The 27388-nt window shown below is 37.7% G+C and overlaps 1 protein-coding gene across 1 annotated transcript in view; it reads right to left on the bottom strand.

The window, feature by feature from the left end:
• LOC148420193 (heparan-alpha-glucosaminide N-acetyltransferase) overlaps positions 1–27388 on the bottom strand; it is a 30111-nt gene that overhangs the window by 1317 nt on the left and 1406 nt on the right. The window contains exons 3-16 of the mRNA XM_088421700.1: positions 26640–26758; positions 25016–25134; positions 20974–21043; positions 20285–20351; positions 18378–18460; positions 14894–14970; positions 13857–13887; positions 13603–13763; positions 9949–10061; positions 9536–9657; positions 7897–8020; positions 7734–7820; positions 6465–6542; positions 3486–3556 (exon numbers count right to left, since the gene is read on the bottom strand). Of these exons, the coding sequence (XP_088277826.1) occupies positions 3486–3556; positions 6465–6542; positions 7734–7820; positions 7897–8020; positions 9536–9657; positions 9949–10061; positions 13603–13763; positions 13857–13887; positions 14894–14970; positions 18378–18460; positions 20285–20351; positions 20974–21043; positions 25016–25134; positions 26640–26758 (1322 nt within the window). The remainder of the gene's footprint in view (positions 1–3485; positions 3557–6464; positions 6543–7733; positions 7821–7896; positions 8021–9535; positions 9658–9948; positions 10062–13602; positions 13764–13856; positions 13888–14893; positions 14971–18377; positions 18461–20284; positions 20352–20973; positions 21044–25015; positions 25135–26639; positions 26759–27388) is intronic.

Raw genomic sequence — 27388 nt, 5'->3', positions numbered from 1 at the left:
GTAAATACAGTGTGTGTAATGGCCAGCGCACTCTCCAGACACTTAGGTCCAATGAGTGTATAAAGCAGCAGCAGCAGCAGCAGCAGCAGCAGCAGCAGCAGCAGCAGCAGCAGATCTTTGGCGCATGCCCCGTGGCCTCTCGCCAGCCAGCCATGTCCCGTCTGTTCCTAAGTGCAAGAATGTTTGATGCAATATCATCTAATGCAAAATGGCTGCCTCCCAACAGTCTCGGAGATGCCTTTTTTCCCTCTATTTTATCTCAGCTGAAGTGGGGCCAAAAAGGACTCTTGGCTGGGAGTTAATTACTGCTTGACATCCCGGCAGGGACTCGTACTCAAGAGCTCAATAACCTGTGCATGATGAACTGCCTATAAAAGCCCAAGCAGGTAATGGCGAGGGATGAGCACAGCTTTAGGGAGGGGGAGGCCCTATGGAACATAAGCAGGAATTTGCTTACACATCATAGATGAAATGGCATTCTTCCTGCTGCAACATTAAGAGGTGCCCATCATACGAAAAGCAATGGGCAAGTGGAACAAATGCACTCATACAGTTGTGAGTGTGTGAGCAAGTACAGTGGACTTCACAAAGTGGACCCACCCCTGCTAAAACAAATCAGATTTTTATTGCTATTTAAGAAAAAAAAAGACTGCTAAGGTTCATTTCCAATTTGGTAATGGTGTGAATGTAAGTGCGCAAGGTTGGCTTTCTAATAGGGACGGGCAAGTACCATAACCAGGTATCGGTATGGGCCGATACCAGCTTGGTCCGCAAGTACAAAGTACTTGCCATCACTTGCCGATACCAATACCTGACAACTCTATTTCTATGTGAACTGCAACATTAATCCTCTCATTTGCCAATCAATATTCAATATTGTGTCTGTGAGTATATTTACCATATTTTTTTGGACTATAAGCTGCGACTTTTTCCTCATGAATTGAGCCCTGCGGCTTATACTCCAGTGCGGCTTTTTTCGTTTGTTGTTTTTTTGATTTGTTTGCTAGCCACCGGCAAGCAAATGTGTGTATCTGTTCAAGGTTTCAATTTATGGAACAGCTATGAAATAGAACTGAAAATATGTGAACCAATGGCTGTGCTCAAAGAGTTTTAAAAATATATTATTAAAAAAATATATGTCTAAACTGAATTAGAGAATGTATAACATGTTGGTTAAATATGTGACGTGTAAATTTTATAAACAGTACACAGTATATATAATTTTATATATGTATTTATGATTGTATATATGAATTATGTGCAATGTGTTTTTATGTTCACTAAAATAATCTATCGAACAAAGATAGAAAAAAAACATACTGTTGAAGTATTGATTTCGATTTTGAACTGCTATTTAATTAACAGTATTCTGTTAGTGTTGAAAATATCCATCCATCCATTTTCTATAAATATGTTGGGACTAAACCGTGCCTGTTAAAGAAAGTATGTCATTTTTTTGCTCATATTTGGCAGCTGCTGCTTGTATACCGGTGCGGCTTATAGTCCGGAAAATACGGTATGTTAATATAGTTTATATTACTGCTTAGAATTAGGGCTTGACCTATGAAATGGCTAGCTGAGAAATTCGACCGATTATGGCCTTTTAAATACCGGCCGAACATAATTGAAGATATTTGTTGACTGTTATGACTTTTTGCTAGTGCTGTCAAACCATTACATTTTTTTAAAAACTAATAACTAACAACATTTCTCATTTGCATTTTTCAACAACTATTTTCTACAAAGCTTGAAACATTTGCTTGAGTAAAATCTTCCTCTTTTATTCTTTTAGGGAGCAACCTTTTGCAGTAAAATTATGTAAACGTTCATCTTTGTCTGTTTGTGTCAGTGATTTTCCCTTATGAGTTTGTTAACAAAGTCAGAAGTTCAGCGGCCAAAGGAAGTAAGTACAACTGAGTTAACACAGTTTTTTTTAAATGCTTTATAAAATGTACATTAAATTCTAAGGTTAACGTTTTGATAAAACAAAGCAAATCTTCATTTTTACAAGCTATGCTTATGAGAGCAACGCAAAGAACTGACCTGGATTTCACTATTTTACTCATAACCCAAAGTCAAGATATAGAGTGCAATATAAATCACACATAATTGTTAAATGTGACACATATTCAACTTTTGGTTAACACAAACACATACATTTTCTTTTAACAGGGCCATTTTTTTCATTATAGCTGTGGCACTGTAGAAATACAACGATAATACGTCACTGCACATTCATTTTGTGATTGGAAAATAACTTGCAAGTTGCATTATCATGCCTGCACTTCCTAACTGTGAAAAATAATATTGTCCTAAACAAATACCTCTATACAGCTTAGAAATATTAAACCCGACACCCACGCTGAGTAATGGCAAGCATCTTTTCTGCTGAGAAAGCAGATGAGAAATGTAGCTACACAGACGTTGCAATCACTGATCTCAAGTTTTAGCTTTTGGTCTAGTTTGCCCAAGGAAACGTGCCTATAGGTGTCTTTTGTGATATTTTTCACTGTAAATTCCTATCGCTTACAGGCTTGAACCCAGCACAGACATTACTCAGGATTTCCCCCGGACTTTGGGAAAAGTATGAAGAAAAATATTGTACTTTTATCTGACCATGATCACCAATCGCAACAGACACCAAGGCAACAGTGTTTTGTTGTAATCATATTGTGTCCTTTAAGGATATTTTGGATTAAAAATCGAGTCAGCTTACAACTTTTGTCTGGCAAAAGTCCTGTACCACTCACGCAAAAGGGCAGATGAGCGGAGCACTATTCTGAAAATAGCTCTTTTGTGTCATTAGGGTTTATTGACATCTATTGAGATACATTGGAAGAAAATACACTCTTTTTGTCATATATTTTTCATTAATCAGTATATTATTTGCTAAGCATTATATTTTTTTGTGGGAAAATTGGAATTGGCCTAAAAAAAAAAAATCCTTATCAGTCGTCTCATTCTTAGAATGAATTCTCACCAAAATTTGTGTTTATTTGTTAGGTCCCCATTGGCTCATGATGAGATCTTACGTCAGCGTTCCCCCTGAGGCGATTTCTTTTTTACGCTCAAGATCATCAAAACAATATATTCCTCAAGATTCTGTGCTTTCGTCTTTTTCTCCAGTCACATGATCGTTTTGGATCAGGCCGCTGCGCGGTTACGTTGATGCTTTTTCCAGATCCCGCTTCCATTCCGTCACAGTCAAACGACGGCGCGAGCGCTTGTGCCAAAACTGCCGGAGGGGGTAGGAAGGATTGAGGTTCCCGATTTTGCAGCTCGTAAGGAAGAGTGATCATGTCGGTAGGATGGATATGAGCACTCCACTTCACACTTCTGACAACCCGAGTGATTATTTACAGTCCGGGCTGTCATTAGAGGTAACTAAACGCGTGTTTCACTGGCTGTGATTTGTGCCATTTGGAAAACACATCCTTTCTTTTGTGAGGAAAGTGGCTGGATTTAGAGGGTCAGGAAGCACTTACCAAAGGTTTTTATTGACAGGTATAAATCCTTCGTCTCGCGTGCACTTAGAAAGGATGGCCGCCGAGATTCCCTGAGGAGGGAAATGAAACAGATTTCAAATCGATGAAGAGGAATAAAGTGAGTTGTATAGGGCAACTAAAACGCCAGGCAACAGAATCAAGCAAATGCTGCCGCTTGGAGGTTCTGGATCAATCGAGTCACACGGATCAAACTACAAACACACCAATTCGATCGCCACTCTCCTGACGCTTCTTCAAAGAGTTAGTGACGGTGGCACACATAAGCAGGGAATCCATTTGGTGCCCAGTTGACCTCGTAGACTCCATACACAGAATGAACGCTCAGATGAATCTGGCATCAATAAGCGTGTCTAATCTGTTTCTATTTAGATATGATTTAGATATTTGAAGAAAGATTTTGCACTCCAGGGACAAAGCAAGCAGGGGCAAAGATCAGAATCAGTGCTTGTTGTGGGGATATCCATCATCCATGTATAGATGACAGAATCGATGGTGTGGAAATAGCCTAGCCGGGGCTGAATTGAGCCTCCGGGCGCTTCGGGCTGCAGGATGTGGGATGAGGCTGGTATGTGGGCCAATCGCTCAATTTCAATCTCTCACTTCTGGAGTCTGATCGTTGGGATTTAATTAACACGGCTTGTTGTTGTTCTTCCTCTTTTTTGAGGGGGAGGAGGAAGAAGCTCGGCTTCACCTTAATAACAATCTGCCATAGGAATCAGACCAAAGCACACATTGGTGGAAAGCAGGTTGGGATTTTGCGGTTTTTTTGAAAAAATCGTGTGGTCTTGTGGTTGGATTTCTGCAAGAATGAACATGGTGACCTGCTAATGTCAAAAACATCTAAATTTCCTTTCTCTGCACAATTGTGGTTGTTTCAAGACCTCAGTAAAACTATGAATGAACTAAACTATAGTTTAAATTGTGTCTAAACTGGTCATCCAACTCCATTTTATTTTTTTGCCTAGATCCCTGCACCTCTTCATTAATAAACATGATATATCTCCACCAACAACATTACATTGAGTAGCATCCACAACATTAACTATCAGCCATGGTTGAGGGGAATCATAAAGTCCAATGTTTATTCATCTCATTATGTGTTACCTGCCACTGGGAGAAACTATATGGATCTAATCTATGTAACTTCCCTCTAGCCAAACCTCAACAACAACAGGTAGGAAATATTCCCCAGAGGGACATATAATGTAGACAGATTGAGGTTAATGATGTCCACTTTTTATGACAGAATTTCAAATAATTGTCATTTTTAACAAAAGTAACTTACTAGTCAAAGGTTTGGAAACAACTTTAAATGCAAACACATTATTTCTTGAAGCACAAACTCACTTGGCTGTTCTTTACTGGTATTCCTAAACAAACAGAAATATAGTGGTTGAATGGTCTAATTGATTAATTCTGGAATTGTAAGAGAAAGTCCATAGCTGTCTTGAAAATTGTTTTAAAAATGTGATAGTATGTTCAAAATATCTCTTTCCTGATTAAACTGGAAAATTAGGGGGAAATCTGTAGCGTCTGCATAAAAGCACTGCATGATGCACGATGGTTTTGTTGTTGGTACGACAGGTGGCGTATTAATTTCATTAAGCATCGTATATTAGCAGCTCGTGGTGCAGAACAACATTGCATTTGCATTTGTTGCATTTGACATCAAATATTGGAGGCGGCTATATAGGCGAGTAAGTCTGTAACGATAGAATCTTTTGAGCAGTTATTGGACTGAGTAGTTGTTTTTGTGTCTTTTTTGTTAACATGGCCAGCCTCTTCCTTTCACCCAGCCTAGTTGAATATCAAAGGCAGTGAAGGAGGCAGCCCAAACAGCTCCATCGTCACTTCGAGTCACATGATTGCCTACTTGAGGACGTTTCCCTCCGCAGCGCTCAGGCTGCTCTTAAGCTCATTAGAAAAATGATACATAAAGTATCTCTGCACCATTTCACTCTGATTAGAAAAATAAGGGGCAAAGAAAAGGGGGGCCTTCAAACATCGATGACTGTCAATCTCATTAAGAGTGGACATAGAGCCTCATGACACGTTTTGAGATGCAAAACAGGCCATCTGATATAACCCTCACCATTCCCTGAGGGACACATTCCCGCTCTCAGTGAAACAGAGGCCAGCTTGGCTGTTTTTGCCCTTTTTGTGTTTGGAGACCACCCAGAAAGGAGTGAAGGTCCAAAACAAATATTAACTAGAAGCTACTATGTGATGAAAACTTTTTTCAATGAGGGTAAGCTGCCTCTGTTATACCGGTTTGTCATTACGGCCATGTCTTTGGTCTGCAAATATTTGCAGAGACTAAGCATGCAGGTGAGCAACCTTGCTATCCATCATATGTGATGTACTGGGCAGTGTCCTGTCAACAACATGCAAAATATGCCTTAACAAAGCACATAGAATGAAAATAATAATGTTCAGTGTTGATAATACTAACAAAACACCTTCATTTAACAATATATTTATAAATGTGATTGTAGTTTTCCACCAGTAATTACGTTGAGTAAAGTAAGTAAATAACAAAGTAAAGCAAGTAAGTTCCCAAAAAATAACTTAGTCAGCAAGTACGTAAGTAAGCAAGCAAACAAGCAAGCAAGTAATTAAGGAAGGAAGGAAGGAAGGAAGAAAGGAAGGAAGGAAGGAAGGAAGGAAGGAAGGAAGGAAGGAAGGAAGAAAGGAAGGAAGGAAGGAAGGAAGGAAGGAAGAAGGAAAGATAGAATTAAGTAAGTAAACACGTATGTAAGCAAGTGACTAAGGAAGGAAGGAAGTTGAATTGTACTGAGATCACATACATGTCATGGGGCTTCCACAGTGATGATTAACATTCAGCCAGCTTTTAAAAAAGTGCGGCATTTACCTACAAGATGAAATAGTCTTATATGTATGAGTGTGTTATGTAGATGGAGTGGTTTGCTGTCGCATTACAACGTCCAGTCGACCTACCAAGATGGTGGCCCACGCAAAGAACCTGCACAGGATGTGGATATTCTTTTCCTTGTAGAAAATGATGATTTTTCCCGCCTGCAGAAAGATAAGGACAGATATCAAAACTCATTTCGATACAAACTTTAAAAGAAGCAACTGAGACATCCATCGTATTCAGTTATTTGTCCTTGGGTAACCAAATAGGCCTGGGAGGTGTCCCTGATGTGGCGGTCACATTTCTTCCAGCCTGCGATGCCAGATGTGGGGTGTAAGTCATCTGGACCCTCTCTTTAATTTGGTGATGATGAATACATTTCAGCTGAGGACATTAGCACGGGCCAAAACAGACGAAGCCGTTGGACACCTGGCGTGTCATCTAACACCCAATGACTGATGTGCCCAGTCTCAACAGTCCATCGGGAAATGAGAAATGTTGCACTTTGAATGGCATATTCTAACCGTGAAAGTTTAAACTGCCGCTGCTGCGTCCAAACTGTCGAAAAATGACCACCTCTAGAAGCAAAATTATTCAGATAACATTTTGGATTTGAATGAAGACAGTTGTGTTTCTCTAATGACTGCTAATGAAGTGCCTGGAGAAGACCTACAGGCAGTGGGAGAGCATGCAAACTCCACACAGGAAGAAGAAAATAATTCTGTATCTATCGTTCATTGGCATGAACACTGGGAATTGCTGTATTTGGTACCCTTATCTCAGATAGTTTATAGTGATTGGAATCATTCACCAATGACTGTTCTTTTTTTTTTTTTTTTTTTTACGTCAAATCTTAAAAATAAATGTAAATGTCTCAATAAAATGATGTGCTACCTAAAGTAAAATAAAATAAAATAAAATCAGTATTGAATATTTCAAATTTGCTGGTGAGCTGTGTGACTCTAAAGAGGTCATACATCTTAACTGTACAGTACCAACAGTAAAAAAAAAAAAAAAAAACCCCTGATTTGAAGATTACTACCTTAGCCTTTAACACAAGAGAGAAATATTGATGGATTTATTTTGTGATCAAAACATGTAAGTGAAAGTAGACTCAGAGGTTTATCATTTAGATTCTCCTAAGAAGGCATCGTTTGCCCACATAACAGCTTTGCACATCTTGGTATTTTTTCAGTCAGCTTTGTGAGGCAAAAGATGGTTTATGACCTTGGAATGACTTTCATTTTAACTTGAAATCCTTGACCTCTTAATATGTAATGCTAAAATCGAAGGTGTTTCTAAATGTTTGACTGGTACTGTAGGTGACGGAACAGTGTATAGATGTGAATCACCTGCATTCCTAAAAATCCCATCACAATGGAGTTGATCGTGCCAAGAATCCCCTCCGGGTCAAAAGGTTGCGTAGTGCGAAACATTTCCTGGAGAACACACCAAAAAATTATTTGAAATTGTCACACTAATACTAAATGAAGAAAAAGAAAAAAAAAACCTTACCCTGCAAGTAGGATATCTGTACATGTTGCCACCAAATAACAATCTGTCAATGTACCCTGCTGCCCCTCCAGTGCAGTTCGGGAAAAGACCATTATCTCCGATTCCACCAGCTCCCAGATACCCTCTGTTAGCAACACAGACATAAACATGACCTTTAAAAAAAAAAAAAAAAATCACATTGAATTTCCCATACTGAAAGAAAATAGGTGCAATAAAAACATACAAATACTGTATGTGTGCAATCTAATAATTTACATAGAAAATAAAAATGTTTTATTACAGTTGACAGGACGATCTTGGCTGAGTGGAAAATAACAATTCATCAGGCTAAACACACTCACACACACACACACAAAACAGTAGCGGAAACAGACAAGTTTTGCAACCGTAATTGTGTGTGATAGGAGCGTCACACTAAAAAGAGCACTTAGCAGAGGAATCCGAGCGAGAAAGATGGATCCTTTGCTTCTTCTCCTCTTATTGCACATGACAGAGCCAGATAGTCTAATTAGACCGTCTGAAGCATTCAGAGCAAGCCCATAAATCACTGGAGTTCATAACACCAACAACACAAGGTGCACACCAGTGACGTTGACAGGACCCTTTTACTGGGGCACGTGCCCCAGTATTAATGAGATTTGCCTCAGTATCAGGCACAGACTGCTGAGTACAGTTGAAGTGAGAAAAATAGGAAATAGGAAAGAGGAATTGCAGCACAATAGTTAATATGCTGTAACCAGTCACAGAGTTCCCCTTAAATTCATTAATTAGGGAAGGTTTATTTTAAATAAAGTATCATGGCGATTAAAAAAAACTCACATATTCTTTACCTTTAAATAAAACAATGTCTGTGCAGTTAGTTAGGCTTTTAAAATTAGCAAGTAGCAAATGACAATTTAACATTTTTTTCAAGACCATGTACACAATGATTACTGGTACTCGTTTATCGGTGGGGTGGAGGTTGATTGTTTTTTTTTGTCAATCATTTATTCAAGTTTGTTTTAATGTATCATATATATATATTTTTTTGCTTTACTATTTATTGTTAGTTCGTTAATTAAATTAGTTAATATTTTTAATGCTTTATCTGTTTTACAGCAATCTCCACAGTTATCGCTTCAACTTTGACAACCCTAGATTTTTCTTTTTTTTTGCATGAGTATGTCTTTGTTTTGGAATTCTTTTTTTTTCCATTTGTTTTAAACATGTTTTATAGCTGAAAAATCACTCTATCCTTGCACTTACTGTAATACACTTTTATCAAGCAGGAATGAACCTTTTCTCACATTTGTTTTCTCGGTTAAAACGTTTTCAAAATTCAAACATTTCCATGGAGGCAAAAATTGCTTACAAACAAATCGAAGTGAAATAGCAAAGGCCTCAAAAGGTGAATTGCAATACTGTATAGCAAGGAAACACTGTCATTTTCTTTTTTTTGTTGAGTGTATTGTGAGTAGACCTTTATTTGACCTTTTATTTTTTCTGTGTGCCAGTACAGCTTTATGCCCAGCAATTCCCCTGGTGCACACTAATAGATGAAAAATCACAACCATAACCACAAAACTACCCATACGATGAGTGACTTATTCGGTAGACTGATTCAATTCCATACTGTAGGAACAGGCTTGGTCTTACATACGTGGGGCAGTTGGGTACCGGTAGGAGAAAGGTGATGCATAGCCACAAGGTCTCCAAAAGCATAACGGTCAGCCACTGGGGCCAGTACAACACCATGTCTTGGATGGGGGCCCACCAGTGGCCCTGCGGGTACAAGTTAAACTTCAATGCTTGACAATAGAAAAAAAAACAAAAACAAAAACATGATGTACAGTAATTTTCAGCCAAGAGCAAGAGGCAAATGGTTATGGATTCAAAGAGATGGGGCTATGGATTAATAAGGTATATTGGGTATATATTATCCACACAGTCTATACAGAACCTGTATTATTCATAGTCTATTCATTGAAAAAAAACTGCAAATATAAAATACCAAAATAGATGATTTGTTTTTCTTCCAACAACAAACAAAAGTGAGGCAAGAACACTGCTTACTGCTTTTTGTTGAGTCTCCTTGTGTCCCCACAGAATCTGCAGCAGAGCCAAAACAAAATAGGTGAAGCCCAAGCGCTGCAGTACCCCGGGGATCCTGAGCCATGACCAGGACACTGCAACACATGAAGGAAGTCTGAGTGCTGAATACATGAACACACACATAACTCTTTTCAGTGAAGTTGTTGCTGCTGATCTGAGCACATTATAAATCAGCAAAGTGATAATATTGGGAATGAGATCTTTTCAACCATCCCACCAATACAAGCGCTACATTCAGGGGAAGACTGATGGACAGCACAAGTCAGCGGGGACTGTCAGTATGCCGGATATGGACGGTGCATGCGTATCAAAGGTTCCAAGTCATCTCCTGCTCTGCGCAGATTGAGCAGGATCAAATTGACTCTTGGTTGAGAGATTGATGGTAATCTACACATTAGTTAATTGAAAAGACCTTTGCTGCGAAAAAGTGTAGTTAAAACAATGAAATCCCAATCATCGATCAGGTCACATCCAATGAGAGGAGGAGATCATGGAATGGGGAAAGCAAATTTACAGTGCATTTGTTAATGTGGAGTCACAACATACTATATTGGAGTATGCACTTGTTGTCTATAGCTGAATATGTGACTAACCTGGCTGATGAAGCCACTCATCATTTTTCTTCTATTTGTGGCCAAAAAGTTCTCTTTGGTTCAAATCACTCATTCACTTTTCCTATTTAGAACAATTTGCTTGGTTTATAGTGATGTAAAGGACAATGCCAATCCTCTTTCTAACTAAAAGTTCTGTTTCATATCCCAACATTTACACGATATGTACTGTGGTAGGAATAGATGATCTATCTTGTTGTTCCAAGAAAATATCTTAAAAAACAATTCTAAACTAATGACTTAAACTTCTTTGGCAATAATTATTACTTTGATGAGTTGTTCAACACTTTTAGATGTAAATACCCTAAAATAAAAGCAGGCCCTGAACGTTTGTTTCATAATCATCATCTGAAACCCAGATGTCTTTAGTACACAGCAAAAACTTGCCGTTCCAATAATTTTGGATCGGGCATCATGTACACTGAGGACTAGAAAGAAGCAATTTGAGCATTTCACTATGATTGGGTAAACACTTACTCATCAGGAAAGACAAGTTGTTAAATATTTTTGTTGAATATTGATCACATTTGCATGGACACTACTGTAAACTTATTTTTGACATTAACATTGTGCACCAAACTATATAAACACCGCAAACAGACACTGTGCAAAATTTAGACAGTTTTTCATTAAAAATGAATACATTGAATAAATTAAATGATTATACATTGCAAAAACTTAAAAAAAAATAAATGCAAAAAAATAAATGTGTTCTTGATGACCAACAGTATGTTTCAAACATAATAGAAGGTCTAGTTATCATTAAATGATATTACATGGGGGGGGTGGCACTCCTCCGGAGGTCGCCATGTCTGTTATAGCCATGGACAACAGGAGGAGGAGTGAGTGTTGCTACATTTACCGTAATGTCCCTAAAGCTCCCACAGGCACGTGCAAAAAATTAAACATACACCCCTTAAATGAAAAAAAAAAAAAAACAAAAAACAAAAAAACCCACTGATGCTGATAATGGAGTATTCTTTCTGGCTCACTGATTTAAAAAGAACAAAATAAATAATAATAACAATAATTAGCTTATACAGCATTCTAGTGGCTATCATAGGAACACTTTTTTTATCTGACAGTTTATAATCAACATGCTCACATTCCCTAAAATTGACTTCAGTCTTTCCTTCCACAACAAGCTGGTTAGATGGTATCGTGAATTCCAAAAGCATTCAAAAGACATAATCAAAATGCTTTAATGTTTATATGAGGTGACTCGGAGTTGATTTTATTGCTTATCACAGGTTCCTCTGCCTAGCCTGACATTGACGCGCACGGAGATAATGTGACTGCATTCTCTTATTAGATCAAACAAAACATCTCAGGGTGTCCTTGGAGGCCGAGATCGAAGCAACGGTTTATGGTAAAAGTCATACTGTTGTGAGAAGCTACTGGAGCAGCTGCATGGAGCTGAGGGCTGTAATTCTATCTCTTTGTAATCGTCCATTACCGCGCTGCTTGTTTTTGCTCAATCTTCCCCTGTTAAATGTCCCTTGGTGCTGGATTGGAAATCCACACACATACAGTAATAACAATATTTTTGTTAACTGGGTTACACAGACATGCACCCAGGAAAAGGACCATTAGCATCTGGCTAATGTGTGAAATGGCGCCCCGCGAAACCCCTGGTGGACGATGAAATGAGGCCAGCCATGCTGCTTTTCTCTCCTTTAACCCTTAGCGGCACTTTACTGCAAATTATTGCAAGGTAACACATAAGCTATTTGGACCCTGACCAACTGCTACTGTGTATACGGTGGCTCCAAAGAGAAAATCACGAATAAGTAAATAAATAATAACATTTAAAAAACAAACAAACAAAATAAAGCAAATTGAAAACAAAAATTTAAAAATATAACAGAACACAAGCATGAATGAAAGTCACAAATAAAGATCAAACCAAAGAAAAAGAATCACAAAACAAGTTCAAATAACAAAAGACGAAATATAGCAGCAAATCAAAAACTCACAAAAAACAAACAAAAGGAAATCAACCGCAAATAAACACAACAAAGAAAAATTAAATGTAATAAAACGAATAAAAAAGCATTTGTGACACAAAATAAAGTGAAGCACAAACAAAAAACATTACAAAAGATGAAGCACAACAGTAAATTAAAAAAACAAAAAAAACAAAAGAAAACAAAGTATAAATAAAACAGCAAAAATACGATAAAAAGAATAAACAAACGCAAATATAAAGTCTGGAACAAAACAAAAGAAAATAAAACAAACAAAAACATTCAAGATGAAAATCAACATAAGAACATTACATAATAAGAACAACATAAGAAAATTAATCACACAAAGCAAAAGCACAAGAAAAACTTCAAAACAAATCACAAACAAAAAGTAAAAATGCTTTTTTGCTTGTGATTCAGTTTTTCATTCATTTTTTTAATTAGCCTTTTGTTTTCATTTTGAATTTAAATTGTGTTTAGTAATGTTTAGTAATGTGCAATGTAATGCTTTTTTGTTTGTGATTACTTTTCCTTTGTTTTTACTTTGTCATTTTTTAGTTTGTTTTCATCTTTTGTAATGCATTTAGAGTTTTTGTTTGTGATTAATTTTCATGTTTGTTTTTAGTGTGTGATTTTTTTTAATTTAGTGTTTTGTAATATGTTTTTGGATCACCTTTGCGATTGTTTTCCTTTTGTTTTTTGAGATTTATTATTTTCTGTCATTTTTTTGTTTGTTTCTTTATCCATTTCTGCTATTTGCACTTCAGGGCTTCCGTGGGCAATGCTTTGAGTGTGCTTTATCTAAATACGGCAGAAGACAAACATTTTTGCAAACTCTTCACTGGGTCCAGTTTGCACAACATCTTGACTTGGCTGAGTCTTGTTTTTCAAAAGAACAGGTACATTATTTATGCGGCGAGTGGACGAGCTATTATGCTTTAATGATGTTCCCAGCACAGAAGTGAAGTAAATAACAAACCTGCCCGCAAACAGGATGTACCGGTTCCATTAGCAGCGCACGCTAATTTTGCACCTACGTGGTCCATCACGCGGGGAGTAGTTGAGGAAGCAGAAGCCGAGCGTCAGCAGGACCACGGTTCTCCACGTGATCTTTCGTAGCAGCTGCAGACGACCTACTCCTCTTCTCTGCATGGAGTTCATCGCCAATACCACAGAGGTCCCAATGATGAAGACGAACCTCAAAGGCACAACAGCTGACTTTACAAAAACAGACTTTTTTTTTTTTTTTTTGCTGGAATAAATGTGGTAACAAACTAAAAATATGACCTACCATGGCATGACGAGATCCGCCACAGTAAGGCCTAAAGAAAAATATGGTATCATTAAAAAGTATATTTATTGTATTGCATTATTCCTGACCTGAATAATTCCTGTAATCCAAAAGCTACAATACGGTAAATAAGAACAATTTTTGGCCCTAAAAGTAAAAATGATTAATAAACAGACAGTGTCTTGTGACAGTACCGGCCCTTGCAGCACAGAAAAGATTCATCACATCACCTGTAAAATCAATACGGTCTTATAGATTTAGCAAAGATGCTATTATAAAGCTTAAAGTGCACACACCTCATGGCAAAAGAAATCATTCTGAAAAACAAAAAATTGATTAATTCTGTTTTTGTACGCTTCCTCACAGTCCCATGCACACTTCAGACATTATTGTAAATAAACAATAAACAATGATGGATTTGAACCTCCAATCTAATGCATGACACAAACTGCATGACCTGTGTGTGAGTGTGAGTGCATGGATTTAGTTCACATGCTTCATAATTAGTTAAATGGGGTCAGAAATTACTCAAGATGGGGAATTTTGTCCAGATACAGGTCTATTTTTTCCTTATATCATCTATCATCATATATCATATATATACTGTATATATACACACATATATATTGCTATCCGTTCTATTATAACAAACCCAGGGGTGCACATATTTTTTTTGTGGGTTACTACACGTGAATAACAAGACATAATATTTGGTACGCACCCTTTCTTTCGTTCAAAACCCTTTCTTTCGTCTTTCTCAAAGTCCTTCTTAGTGTCGCTCCCACATGAGCAGAGCACGCATCACTGACGTGTTGTGAAACTTGATTGTTGACTCAAACTAATGTAGACGCTTATACATAATTGTATGCATCCGTAATTACTTTCTTTCTCTGATGACCTTGGAGGTATATGAACTGTCAAGGTTTGAAGAATGTGTTTTTTATATGAAGACCATTGCATTGGTAAATTTAGCCCTGACTACAAAATGACATTTTGGGACTTTATTGTGTAATTTAGTGCCTAAGAGTTTACTTCACCATTCCACGGGGCATGTTGGAAGAACCAGTAGCCTCCTCCACCGTAGTTGACAAACACCATCACTGTGAGGGCAAACCTACAAAGCCAGCATAGGTAAGCAGTGGAGAACTAGAGCTGCTCAATAACACACTTTTTCAAAAATAAAAATAAAAGATTTTGAAATTCTGCTATATTCCGCATGCAGGATAATGCAACCTGAGCAGTATAAATCACTCAGGAAATGAACACTTGTCCTCTGAATCTCCTCAGGCAAGACTGCTGACTAAAGGCTTTAGTGTCTAATATATGATACACTTGATGCTTTGCAGCAGGAAAGGTTGCTGAAACCTCACACATGATGGAGTGCTTCACTGAATCATGCGCACTGGCGGGAAAAAGGTGTTGCATGTGAGAAATCTGTGCCGTATAGAATTACAAGGCACACACTCACAGAGCAAAGTTTATTGGTATGTTGTAGCTTTGCTCTGGGGAAGATTCTCTCCTTTCAGCATCTTAAATACATCATATATATTGTTGTGAATTCACTGTTATTCAATAACAAAAATATTTCCTTTAAGTGTCATAACGAAATCAGCGAATGTTCCTATCTGTCCGATAAAGTGCTCTGTACTTCTGCCCGCATTCGATTAAGGGGCACACCGAGCCATTACTGCTCTTTTAGCTTCGGACTGCAGATTCGAGATTCTAATCAGCCGCTATCTTCTCCAAAGGTCCATCAAAGTGAACTGCGCTCATGTGACTGTGTACTCTATCTAGTGTGCACATAAATCATTGAAGTTTTGATGCGAATATCCATTAGTCGCCATAGTGACAAAGACAAAGGTTAAATAAGTGACCAGACGATTCCTGGTAAAAGAAATGACTGCAATATGAGGCTTTATGGGCCATTTCTCTAATGAAAACATTCCGTCTTTGGCAGATTAAACTACAACCGTCACGTACTTGACACTTGCAGCTGCAAATAATCGTTAAATTTTCCCCTAAAAACACTTGTTCTCATACAGAGTGGAAGTTTTTTTTTTTATTTTTTTTTTTTGGGGGGGGGGTTGAATCAGGTTATTTGATGAGTCCAGATCAATCCAAATGCCAACATGCCTTTCTCGAAAACTTATTACATCAGCGATTGATTGATCTGGTGGGGGTCACATAGTATCAATGATTTACTGGTAACAGATTAGTTATAGACGAATCTTGCCGACGGAAGTGAGTGGTTACGACTCACTTACAGACCTCGTTGATATGAATCATTGGGTATGCATGAGCAATTTCAGGCTCACCTTCACCAGGCAAGTGCTGTATTGCAATCATAGAGTCACAAATAAGCAAAGGATAACCTGATACCACTTGACCGCAAATATTGGGTTGATGATAAGATTATTAGGGGGATGAAGCAATTTCTGGAGAAATTGTGTGCAAATGCTGAAAACAATGAAAAACATGGAAGCATATGGACTGATTTGGAATTATGGAATATAATAGAATAATTTTTGAAATATATGGAGTGATATTGGATATTGTGGAGTCATGTGGGGTTAATGATCCAGCCAAAAAAAGGACATTTTTGTGGGTATAAAATGTTGAATATTTGGAAAAGTGTGAATTTTTAAAAACATTTTTGGAATGAGGAAAAAAAATATTGTTAGAAAGTGTTGACAGAAAAGTGAGACTTTGTAGGTTGTAGAAATTGTTGTCATACAAAAAACAGTGGAAAAAGTAAAAAGATTTTAAAAAACTATGAAAATTGTGAAAATCATGGAATTCATGTTTAGAATTTTGAATGGAAACATGTTTTTGAAGTTAACATTAGCATTTTTGAAGTGGAAAGTGTTTAATTGGGGGGAATGAGAAAAATAATAGCCTGTGAAGCACACATTTTTTGAAAATGTTGAAATTGGCATGGTTTGAATCGGACAACATAATACTAATATCAACAACATTAAGAACAACAATCATATGTGCTTGATAACAGTGCCAATACTTTATACACTATATATGTAGCTTCTTGCTCTTTGGCCAAACTTCTGAAAGCCAATCAGAGAAAAACCTGGAGCTCAGTCAAAGTCAGGACCAAAATGAATGAGTCAGCCATTTGGCTGAAAAGCTGGCAATCCTCAGGTCTGCTTTATTATTTGTTCTCCTGTTCCACTAAATACTGACGAGGCAATTTTTTCAAAGCAAACTGGCGGCAAGCTTTTAGTTGTGAGGCACGAAATTAAAACCAGAATCCTTTTAGAAAAATTAACATGCAACCGTCACCGCACAGTACATCATGTCACTAGGGCAATTATTAGAACTCCCTTCTGCTCACAACAAACGTCTTTTGCCATGAAAAATGGATCAGCATTTACGGTGGATGACTGATGCCTGTGTTCTCTGAGGCAAGAACTTGTTACTTATCAGGGGCATGGATCATAAGTCAAAAGGCGGAGACGCGCTTTGATTAAATACCTCTGCCAGGTATTTCACATTATTACCATTCAGGAAATTTATATTGCAAGATCGAGGGCGATATTTTTTCACTTGTTATCATTAGCCAATGTTGCACTTTTTTATGTTATTCAGCACTCACATTTATTCAACTTTAACAAGAATTTAAGCCCCGTGCAGTGTTTTGATTATTTGGGGTTATTTTTTGTGTGATAACTAAGTGGTTGTACCATGTTGAACTTTAACATGTTGTCACCATCCGGGGGAAATTTCAGCTCCCTTCTTTCAGTGCTTTCCCTTTAATGAGAAATACCTCGTTACTTTTCTTAACAGTTTCCTATTTTTTTTCATGATTTATAAGAAACCTAAATGACATTTCAGCTAATATGAGCAGCCAGGTGAGTGGCTAGAAGCGGCACTGATGGGAAATGGAATATCAGTCATCCTTTCCTTGAACCGTTGGAATCACTTGTGTGAATGCACTTAACCAGCTGAGCTCCCAAAATAAATAAACGTAAGCGGTGCTTTTGGATCAGATGAACTGCGAATCCTAATGCGAGCCACAGATGGAGAAGATGTTAGTCATCTGTCGGATGCTGCCTTTGTGCTGCTGGGTTTCCTCCCCGTCTCCATTTTGGCAGGAGATCTATGGCCATGCGCATGTGTGCTGATATGTTGACTGTATTATTACATCAATTATTTGGCATGAGGGAGGTCAGGGCCACACCAGCATCCTGTTTCCAGAGAGGCGTGCTTTGTGTCTTCCCCTAGGCCACAATTAAGGCGAGCAGGGAGCCCAGATTCAATCACACACACCCTGTCCACCCTGTCCAATTGGAAGACGCGCGCGGCACCAAGGCAAAATGCGCTGATATCAGACAGTGTGCCCAAAAGTACCCCGCCTGATAACAAAGGCTTGGGGGAGATTGTGGCCAGACTGTGACCCTTGTGATGATTCATTACGCTGGGCCTGTAGATGGACATCATGCGGCACCAAAAAAAAAAAAAAAGGCCGGCCGAGTGGTGATAGATTGAATAATAAGAAGGTGCGCATACCCTCGAAAAGCGTCCAGTGAACGCAGACGTTTCTGTTTCGCTTTGGTGGCACTGACCTCAGCTTGTGTAGCATGCGCGTCGTCCTGCAGGCACAATTAGAAAGGGGGGAGAGAATAACGTCACTCTGAAATATTAAGTGCATTACATCACGAGTAGCAGCGTTTGTCATCTTAAGATTCAAGCTTTCTATAGTGTGTTCTATTGAACATACAATATGAAGCAAGTATGCATTCATTTTTGCTTCAACTTCATTCAATTGTGGTTAGCATTTGTTGTGTGGAACAAGATTATTTTTGCCTCATGTGGAAATGGTTTAACTTTTTGGGATTTTAAATGGGTATGTCAATGTTGTGTTTATTTTAGTATTTTCAAATTGTACTGCAAATGGGATTCGTCCCGCTATGTAAAATTGAACAGCAGCCATTTGTTTATTCAATGCTGATATTGATGGGTGTAGCTTTATTCTCTCGCTTTCCTTATATTTTTTTGTTTTACGTTATGTACTTCATAAATATTAAACAGCAGGCATTCAGCTGCACACTTATTTTTTTAAATATTTGCAGTGATGTATTTTTTGTGAGTATGTATATGAGTGAGTATATAAGTGATTCCTCAACACTATGCCATATATTATCAAGTGTGCCGGAAATCATACGATTTGTAATAATTTGTCTAAAAATAAAATGTATATAATAAGGGCTTTCAAAGTTAAAGTGATAACTCTGGGGATCAATTTGAAAAAAAAATATGAAAAATGTGACTAATAGTGATTAATTTGGGAAAAAATTTCAATTAATTAGCTAAAAAACACTCTTGACTGCACTTCAAATAATGTATTGGACATATAGTGACAGGAAGGAAGAATAACTGATATTGATGTCATAAGGTACAACTAATGTAGATTTGTGACACGTTGCTTTTTTAACAGCAGAAAAGATCTGTATTAAATGCAAGTAAATAGTAAAAATAAATTAAGATAAGATCTTTATTTCAATATTTTTTTCTGTTTGATGTAGAATTTATGTCATCTGCTGTAGCTTTTTCTCGATAATGGTTTATGAATATTGTATTCTGCCTGGTAAAAAGTGACTGAACAACCGGTTGACTAAGCAAAAACTGCATCTGCTAGAAGCAGGACAGTTTGATGATAGCGGTGGTTTTAGAATTTGTTTAAATTGTACAAACAAAAGATGAAACAGAAAGGCAGGATGTTTTGACTGCCCTTTTTTGTGTTTCTGTGCCATGGGTATTATACTGTATCAATAAATGTTTTCATTTTTTGGAAAAAGATGCATTTAGGAATTCCAAACTGAAACATTCCAAATTAATAAAACATGAAATTTTGACTGTAAAGTTTTGTCAGACAAGTATTCTAAAATAACGTTCTATCTTTCCATAATGTTCAGCTCCTGGCTCGTTAAGTCTTTTTGTGAGAACAACTCTCTCAGATTGCCTTCTCACTCGGATTAGCTGAACACGTTGGCCCCCAAGTAGATCTTTAAAGCAGCAGAGCAGGAAGACACCATCACTAATAAGTAATGATGGATCTACATGTCACTTACACAGCATGTGCAAGACTGAGACATCTTGCTTGTAAGAATGAGAGGAGCCATTCATGCTCACCAAAAATGCATCACATGAACTAAGATGTTTGTCTGAATGCCTCTATGGCAGTCTGCGGCACAATTGGCTCTGCTAACATTTGTATCAATCTTTCTATTAGTGTCTCTGGAGCTTGATGGCTGGAGCCTCTGGGAAATTTTACCGCGCAGCATGCGCTCTATCTGAACAATCCAAACAATGTAGTCCAACTGTTGGATCAGGATGTAACCTAAACTTTGTTAAAGAAACTACAGCTAACACGTGTTATTTTAAAAACTGACAAAGTCTCATAGCATTTTACTTACATTATCAAATGAATACCGAAGGCTTTGGCAGCAAATGGTCTTTAAACGTTTTGATGTGCAACACTTTCTGTAAAAGAGACCCAGTATCAGTGAAAATAATCCATTTGAATCTAAGGGCTCTATTTTCGAGACTGGCGCAAGTCTTAAATGGAGTGTGTTTCAAATTTGCACAGAGGTGGGTTAGACTGGCTGTTGGTCATTTCAAAGACATGAACATAGCTGACTTTATTTGTTGTCAATAAATCAACATTTACGGTAAAATTTGGTCAACTAACATCTCGCAAGGAGAGATGATTTAGACAAAGAAACCATAAATGCGTGACTGCAGCATAGTTTAACTATGTTTGACCAGTGTGCAAATTGACAACTCAATTGGGTTTGATGACATCCATTCATCACAAATGTCCTCGGGGCTCAAGTATCTGCCTGCCTCCTAATTGATCTTAATGACCAAAAGCATGTTCGACAAATAATCTGACTTGGTTTGAGTTAAGACTGACTTTCAGCCACCAAATTGTCACATGTGCCATGTGCATGTCAAAAGACATGACCCTCACTTAGGTCAGGCGCCCAGTAGAATGTAGAGGAGTCAGCCAAATTCTCAAACAGAAGTAATGAAGCTTGTGCCTGCATGAAAATAGAGCCCTGAAACTAATATGACAAAAAAATTGTCAAAGTTGTGTAGATACCTGTATATGTAGTGTGCAACACCAAATAAAAGAGAAGTTGTAGCCAAGAAAAGAGCCGCCACCACAATAGCTTGATAACACAACAGAAAAGATACACATTGTTACATCATCATTGGCACAGAACAAACATTATGGCATTCTAAGTATAAATGAAAACTTTAAATTTGAGTGGGATTTCAACTCAAATTCCCAACTGGTTGGTGGGAGACCATTTTTTTTAAATATATTTTCGGGTAATGGGGGTGGGCATTACCCAAAATATAGATCATCACATGATAAATACAAATACACTTGCTTATTTATACTTCTATTAAAGTGGATGGCAACTGTGATGGCATTATTCTTATGTCAAATGCTGGTCTTTGGGCTGGGCCAACATCTGATCTAACTTCAAATAGTTCAATGTAAGGAATTCCTTTGAGTTCTTTGCCTGTCAATCAGTGCCCACCATGATCCCCTAGTGACAAACAAACAAGAACCTAATGGACCTAATTCTTGGTCAATCCATCACATGGGTAATCTAATCCAAGAGGCATACAAGGAATACGAACACAGTAACAAGGGAGAAATATGAGAAACATTTGGAGTAGACATGAGCATGAGTCTCTTTAGTCACAGAATAAATAGGTTAAGTCTTTGTTTGACACTAATTATGGCCTCTTTCACAATCTAATGAGTTGCAGTACAAGTAGTGATAATTTCTAGTTTGTTACAGTATGTAATATTTACAATCTCGTTTTTGCTAAAAGAAAAAAATTAAAACATTAGAAATAATCTCAATGTGATTCAGTGTATCTCAGCTACTGGGTCATTCCAGAAGTGGAGGAAATGTTACATCTCACTCATTGAAATTTAAATAATCCTCATTCTTCAAGAAACATATATTCTGCCCTTTTAGGATGGTAAGAGTGTGTCCTCTCTTCTATTTTTCATATTTGTATAACATAGTTAGCCTTGATTAAATGTCTCTCTCTACTTTGTGCATATAATCAGAACAGGACAATTATTTTTCTTATATTTCTTTACTTGTTTGCACAAGCAATTTTGTCCTCAGGCTTGCGCCACGTATTCAAGCAAGTAATAACAATTCTACCATTGACCTGTAAAATGTCGATTATTATCTGTTATTGTTGAAATGTAGGATAAATTCATTAACATGATAGTTTATTTTTCAGTCGTTCTGAAACTCAAATGCCCAAGGGAATACCTATAAAATTCTCAACAACAAAAAATAAAACCCCAATGTAAGAGCTCCCCGAAACAAAACAAAGAAACCCTAAGAATACATTATAATACACCGTACAGGAGTTCATTAAGACAAAACCACACTGCTAAATTTACTTAAAAACATTATGATTTGTCCCCTTTAAAGGTCGGTGATGTATTTCACAGGTGTGAATCATTCTACAAAAGTAGAAAACGGGATCAGGAGATGTTTGTGTCCATCAAAGCTGAGTGAAAGGGGAGGCCGTGGATGCTGTGTTTGCCTTTTTAGTGGAAGAACAAATAAGAAGAAGCCATTTGGACCCGAACAGACAGCCACCCTGACATCCTCTCGGAACATGGAGTGGTCACTTCATCGCCTTCGGAAAGTCATGGCATCTTTGTTGTACGCTCATAAAAAACATCATAAAGCTCTCAGCACATGAAGTGAAGCGCACTTTGCAGCGGTTGGTCTCGCTCTATTACTGTCAGAATAAACGCATGATGAATCGAGGCACTTGGAAACAACCAGATTAAGTTCATCAATACATTTGCGTAAGACGGCCACTTAATAGGGATGGCTATTGAATTTGAAGTTGCGGTTTCGGTGAAGTCACAGTACTAGCGTCAGGTGAAATTGCGCACAGGCACACATCCTTTGAGGATGACCACACCAAACAAATGACCTCACAATTTAGCCGTGCAATCAATGGGATACAAACTTTCAAATTCCCTAGCACGGCTTCAGCTGCTGACCAGACCATTACTTAAACTGAGCGTACCCTGTGGGGAGTTTGTATAATCACCAGTGTGTGTAGCTAATGGAAGCTCATCACACTGCGAGGGGTGCAGTTCCACCAACCGTATATCTGCTCGGATAATGGCTCCCCGGCCTTAAAAGTCGGATCCACAACATAATCTGCAATATTGTTAAGTAGGGTGTACATTATGGACAGAGACGCTTTCAAAATCCCATTATGCCCTAATCCTTCCACCTTCCCTAATGTATTACTCACAGACCTCTACGAACAGGATTGGGCCTTCAAAACAATCACAAAAAGCTTTTCTTTTTATCCCTTTTCAAGAAAGCATGTCTCATGTGATCAATACACACAATATCCCAAGAGACGGAAGAGAATACTGTCCGCTAAATGCGAACAAAGCATGTGATGCTCCTGTACGCTGACCCATGAATAAGAAAGTGGCTTGGTTCAGAGGCACCTTTCCTTTCTCTGACAGTTATTTACACTGAACACGAATGTGTGCCAAAATAACTGATGGATTCATTGAATCCCAAAGACCAATTTTTATATTCTTTTTTGAAGCGTACAGACATTCAAGCTCAGGTACTGATTTTTTTTTTTCAAGCGTTTGGCTAAAGGAGGCTCTAAAATTAAAATGTCTAAATATGTCTAGCGCGCAATCAATTAAGTGGTAAGGTAATCCATTACTTTAGTACTTTATTGAGGTAATTTAGTACAAAACATCAATTTCTTTAAGTAATTAAGTACTTTAGGTCATTTATAACTAAAGAAATCAATTACTTTAGGTACCAGAGTAAAAGAGTAACGTAGAGTACTAAAGTAATTGATTACTTAGGCAATTAATTCTTAAAGTAATCGATTGCTTCTGGAAATTAAGTACTTTAGGCAAAAGTCCAAATTGATTACTTTAGGTAATCAATAATTAAGCACAAACATAATTGATTGCTTTAGTACATCAAATACCAAAGTAATGTATTAGTTTAAGTACTAAAAACATTAATTACCTAAAATATATGATTACTTTGCTACTTAATTCATTGAGTACAAGCTATTTTTAGACACTGCTTTAGCCAAACACCTAATATCAATGAGCACCTGGATGCTTAAAAACTAAAAAAAAGTCTTTGGTCTTAAATGAGTTACAAGAATAGTACATATAGGGTTTTTATTTCTAATCACAATCAATTCAATGTATTTTCATGCATCGGGCTTGTTGTGCTTGGGGTGTTGGAGCTTGAAAAAGAAAGGTCAGTCACACCCTCAAGTGGGCACTGATTGGCTGTCATTATGTTTGGCATAAGCTAATAGGTTCCTGTTGTGGGTGGGAGAGCAAGTTCAGGAGCAGAAGTGAGACGTGAAAATGGAAGCGTATGTGAGAGTTCTCGGTCTGATGATTGGTGAATTTAACTTCATAAACCACTGAGGGCACCTTTGATAAAGGTAGAGTGGTATGCATTCTTCATAAAAGGTACCTTGCCTACTACCACAAAAGCAGCTCAATTTTAGCCTACCACATAAATGCAAAGCACACAGACAGGTAATGATCACAACAAGGATGCAAATTTAGTGAGCGTCTGTGATGAACAGGATGGACGACCTTTTGTTTTAATGTTAATTTCTAATTATTTGGTGAGTGACAAATCAAATCAGCATCTTTCCTGCAAGCTCCTCCTGATAGATGAAGCTAAAGGTTTAAGCCAGCACTAAAGGTTGCAGCTAGAAGGCAAATGGACACAATCGCATCTGTTAAAGTCTGTTTTGTTGTTGTACATCTTTTCATCTTCCAAAATAATAAAATAACCCTAGTTGAAAATTTTTCTCGGAAAGTTTCAGGTAAGAATAAATAGGGATTACAATGTTTGTGTGGGGAGAAGCCGGAAAGACCAGAGATAACCCACGCAGTCCAGGGGAGAACATGCAAACTCCACACAGGGAGGCAGGAGCCAGCTGGAATTGAATTTGGGTCCCTTAACTGTGAGGCATACGCGTGAAACACTCATCCACTGTGCCGCCCTGCATAAAATCAGTAAACATCTAAATCATCGTCCTTCAATAGGAAACTGTTGGTTACTTACGCAAGTAGGAATTGTGAGGTTTTCTGTCCACAATATGAACACAGGTGGCATTGCTGGGATGGTCTGATCTTAAGATCCACACTGAATAGTGACCACCCTCCTCATATGTCTGATTCCATCTGCATTCAAAACGGTGAAATAATTATTACATGTAGAAATGAAAACAGATGAAAATGTTTGCTAACCAGAAGACTATCTGAGGCACTGAACAAAATTCACAACTTGAACGGTAACATTTGTATTACACACAGCACACACAGCAGTCTATTTTCTTCCTTTTGTACATTTGTCTTGGGTGCACTTCTTCCGATTATTTTACACGTATATTAGATTTTTTCCTCATCCAATCAGATTTCAGTCTCTGAGTTAGGATGCCAGTCTATTTCGCTGAGCGTTTTCAGAATCAGTCATGCTGTCTGGAGTAACTTAAACAGCAGTGAATAGCAATGTGACTGTGTTTCCGACCAAAAAGACAATTTTTTCCTCACAGGGCCAGTGTCCAGGTCCTTGATGACTGGCATTTTTCTGTCCTTTCGCTGGTTGGTCAAAGTTAGCCAAGTTCGCTTAGCAAGACATCTGATATGTACACAACATTTATACTGATATAATTAACATATCTGGAGCGTGTGATGTGTGTAATTACAGTATTTAGATTTCATTTATATATTAATGAAGCAGTTTGATTATTTTTGTATTGCTCTCTACTATATATGCTGTCTTTCTATCTATGTTTTTAATACAAATAAATCGTATTGTATTTTCTTCACACATTTTCCAATGTTGACACTCCTGGTGTTTCTCGTAGTTTCTCCTGGAAGCAGCTGGGCCTTTCTATTAACCTGATCATAGTGGTCTGCCTCACAGTTGTCAAGTATTAGTTTCAATCTCCTGCTGGTTTTCCTGGTCCCCCTCCTGACCACTTGGGCCTCGTAATAAAATAAATAACACCAGTGAAGCCCTGCAGTGCCCCCCTGTGCTCATTAATTGTAAGTGCCTCAGCTAATACCTGTTTCCGACCTCTAAACAAACATGGCCTGCTCACGTTGATCCACCCACCACCACGCATGACTTACTAGCTATCACTTGGAGTGTTTTTTCAAAAGGGCAAGGAAATCAATAAGAGCAGCCTGCTTAGAGACCTCAGCATTGACTAGGGAAGCCCATGTCCTGACCTCTGAGAGGGCTTTTAATGTGACACTTGGTTCTTTCTGACAACATTTTCAGGTGATTCCCAGATGGGAAGGCTTCCTTTCTTCTTGTGAGACCTGACAGGTTATTTATGACAACTGTTGTCTCCAATTTAACCTCCGGTGTGAGTTTTGAGCATGGTGCTGTGTGGCTTTAATGATCACCCTCCATCAATACAGAAATGTCAGTTTTTATTAACCCCAAAAAGACTAGTGATCAATATCAAGCGAGGTAGTGGTTTCAGAAAGGGCATCACTCAGCTTCAGAAAGTCAGTCAGAAATACATCCCCAGCTCCCCTATGCTAGATTGTGCCTGGAGACATGGCCAAAAAAAAAAAAAAAAAAAACCTTCACTTGACAATAGTTAGCAGAAAAATTGAGAACAAATTAGCTTAAATAAAATAAACATCAGGTATTTTTAATTGAGACATTTTACCGGCAAAGAATGTCATTCATCTTGGATTCCACTTGAATGCTCAAAGTGAATTTGGTGCTGATGACTATAGATGCATTGTTGTACCTGGTTTTCACATGAACCAAACTCTGGTACACACACTGAAAAATATATTCAAGTATAAATGTTAAAATTTCACACAGGTTATCACATTGTTAAGGCAATGAATAAGATTGGGATGCACCACAAAGATTCTAATTACATCTATTAAGAAACTAAATAACCAAAACGTTTCAGAGGACTTTTGAGCTTCAAAATGATTGAAAAATAAACTTTCACTTAAAAGATTTCTCTACTTCATAATAAAAAAAAAAGCAGGTAACTATCAAAGTTTTTATTACGTGATCTAATAACAGCAAAATAACGGGGTTATAAAACCGCAGGAATTTTAGCTTTCTCTCAGGTGTAGAAGCTAGCCAGACAGCTGTTACAGCTGACCAAGAAGACAAGAATACTTATGTAAATAAGAACGTATAGGTGAATATAATGTTTGTAGTAGCTTCGTTCATTCCATAATTGGACATTTGGTCTCCTTGGAAAATAAACTTCTATGTTGATGATTTTCTGCATCATACTGTAGTCATCATTAATAGGTCAGAAACAATCATAGGCTTGATTCTCTTATCTTACAGATACATAGTAAAATTGTATTATATGATTTAATGCCTGGTGCAACCGTGGCACTGATTACAGTAAAAAGGGTTGCACATTTGGACAAATATTAGCTTTCT

Source organism: Hippichthys cyanospilos, chromosome 8, assembly GCF_059441005.1.
Source record: "Hippichthys cyanospilos isolate Australia breed blue-spotted pipefish chromosome 8, RoL_Hcya_1.0, whole genome shotgun sequence".
Lineage (NCBI taxonomy): Eukaryota > Metazoa > Chordata > Actinopteri > Syngnathiformes > Syngnathidae > Hippichthys > Hippichthys cyanospilos.
The sequence above is the reverse complement of the archived record's forward strand: the minus strand, read 5'-3'. Positions and strand labels throughout refer to the sequence as shown.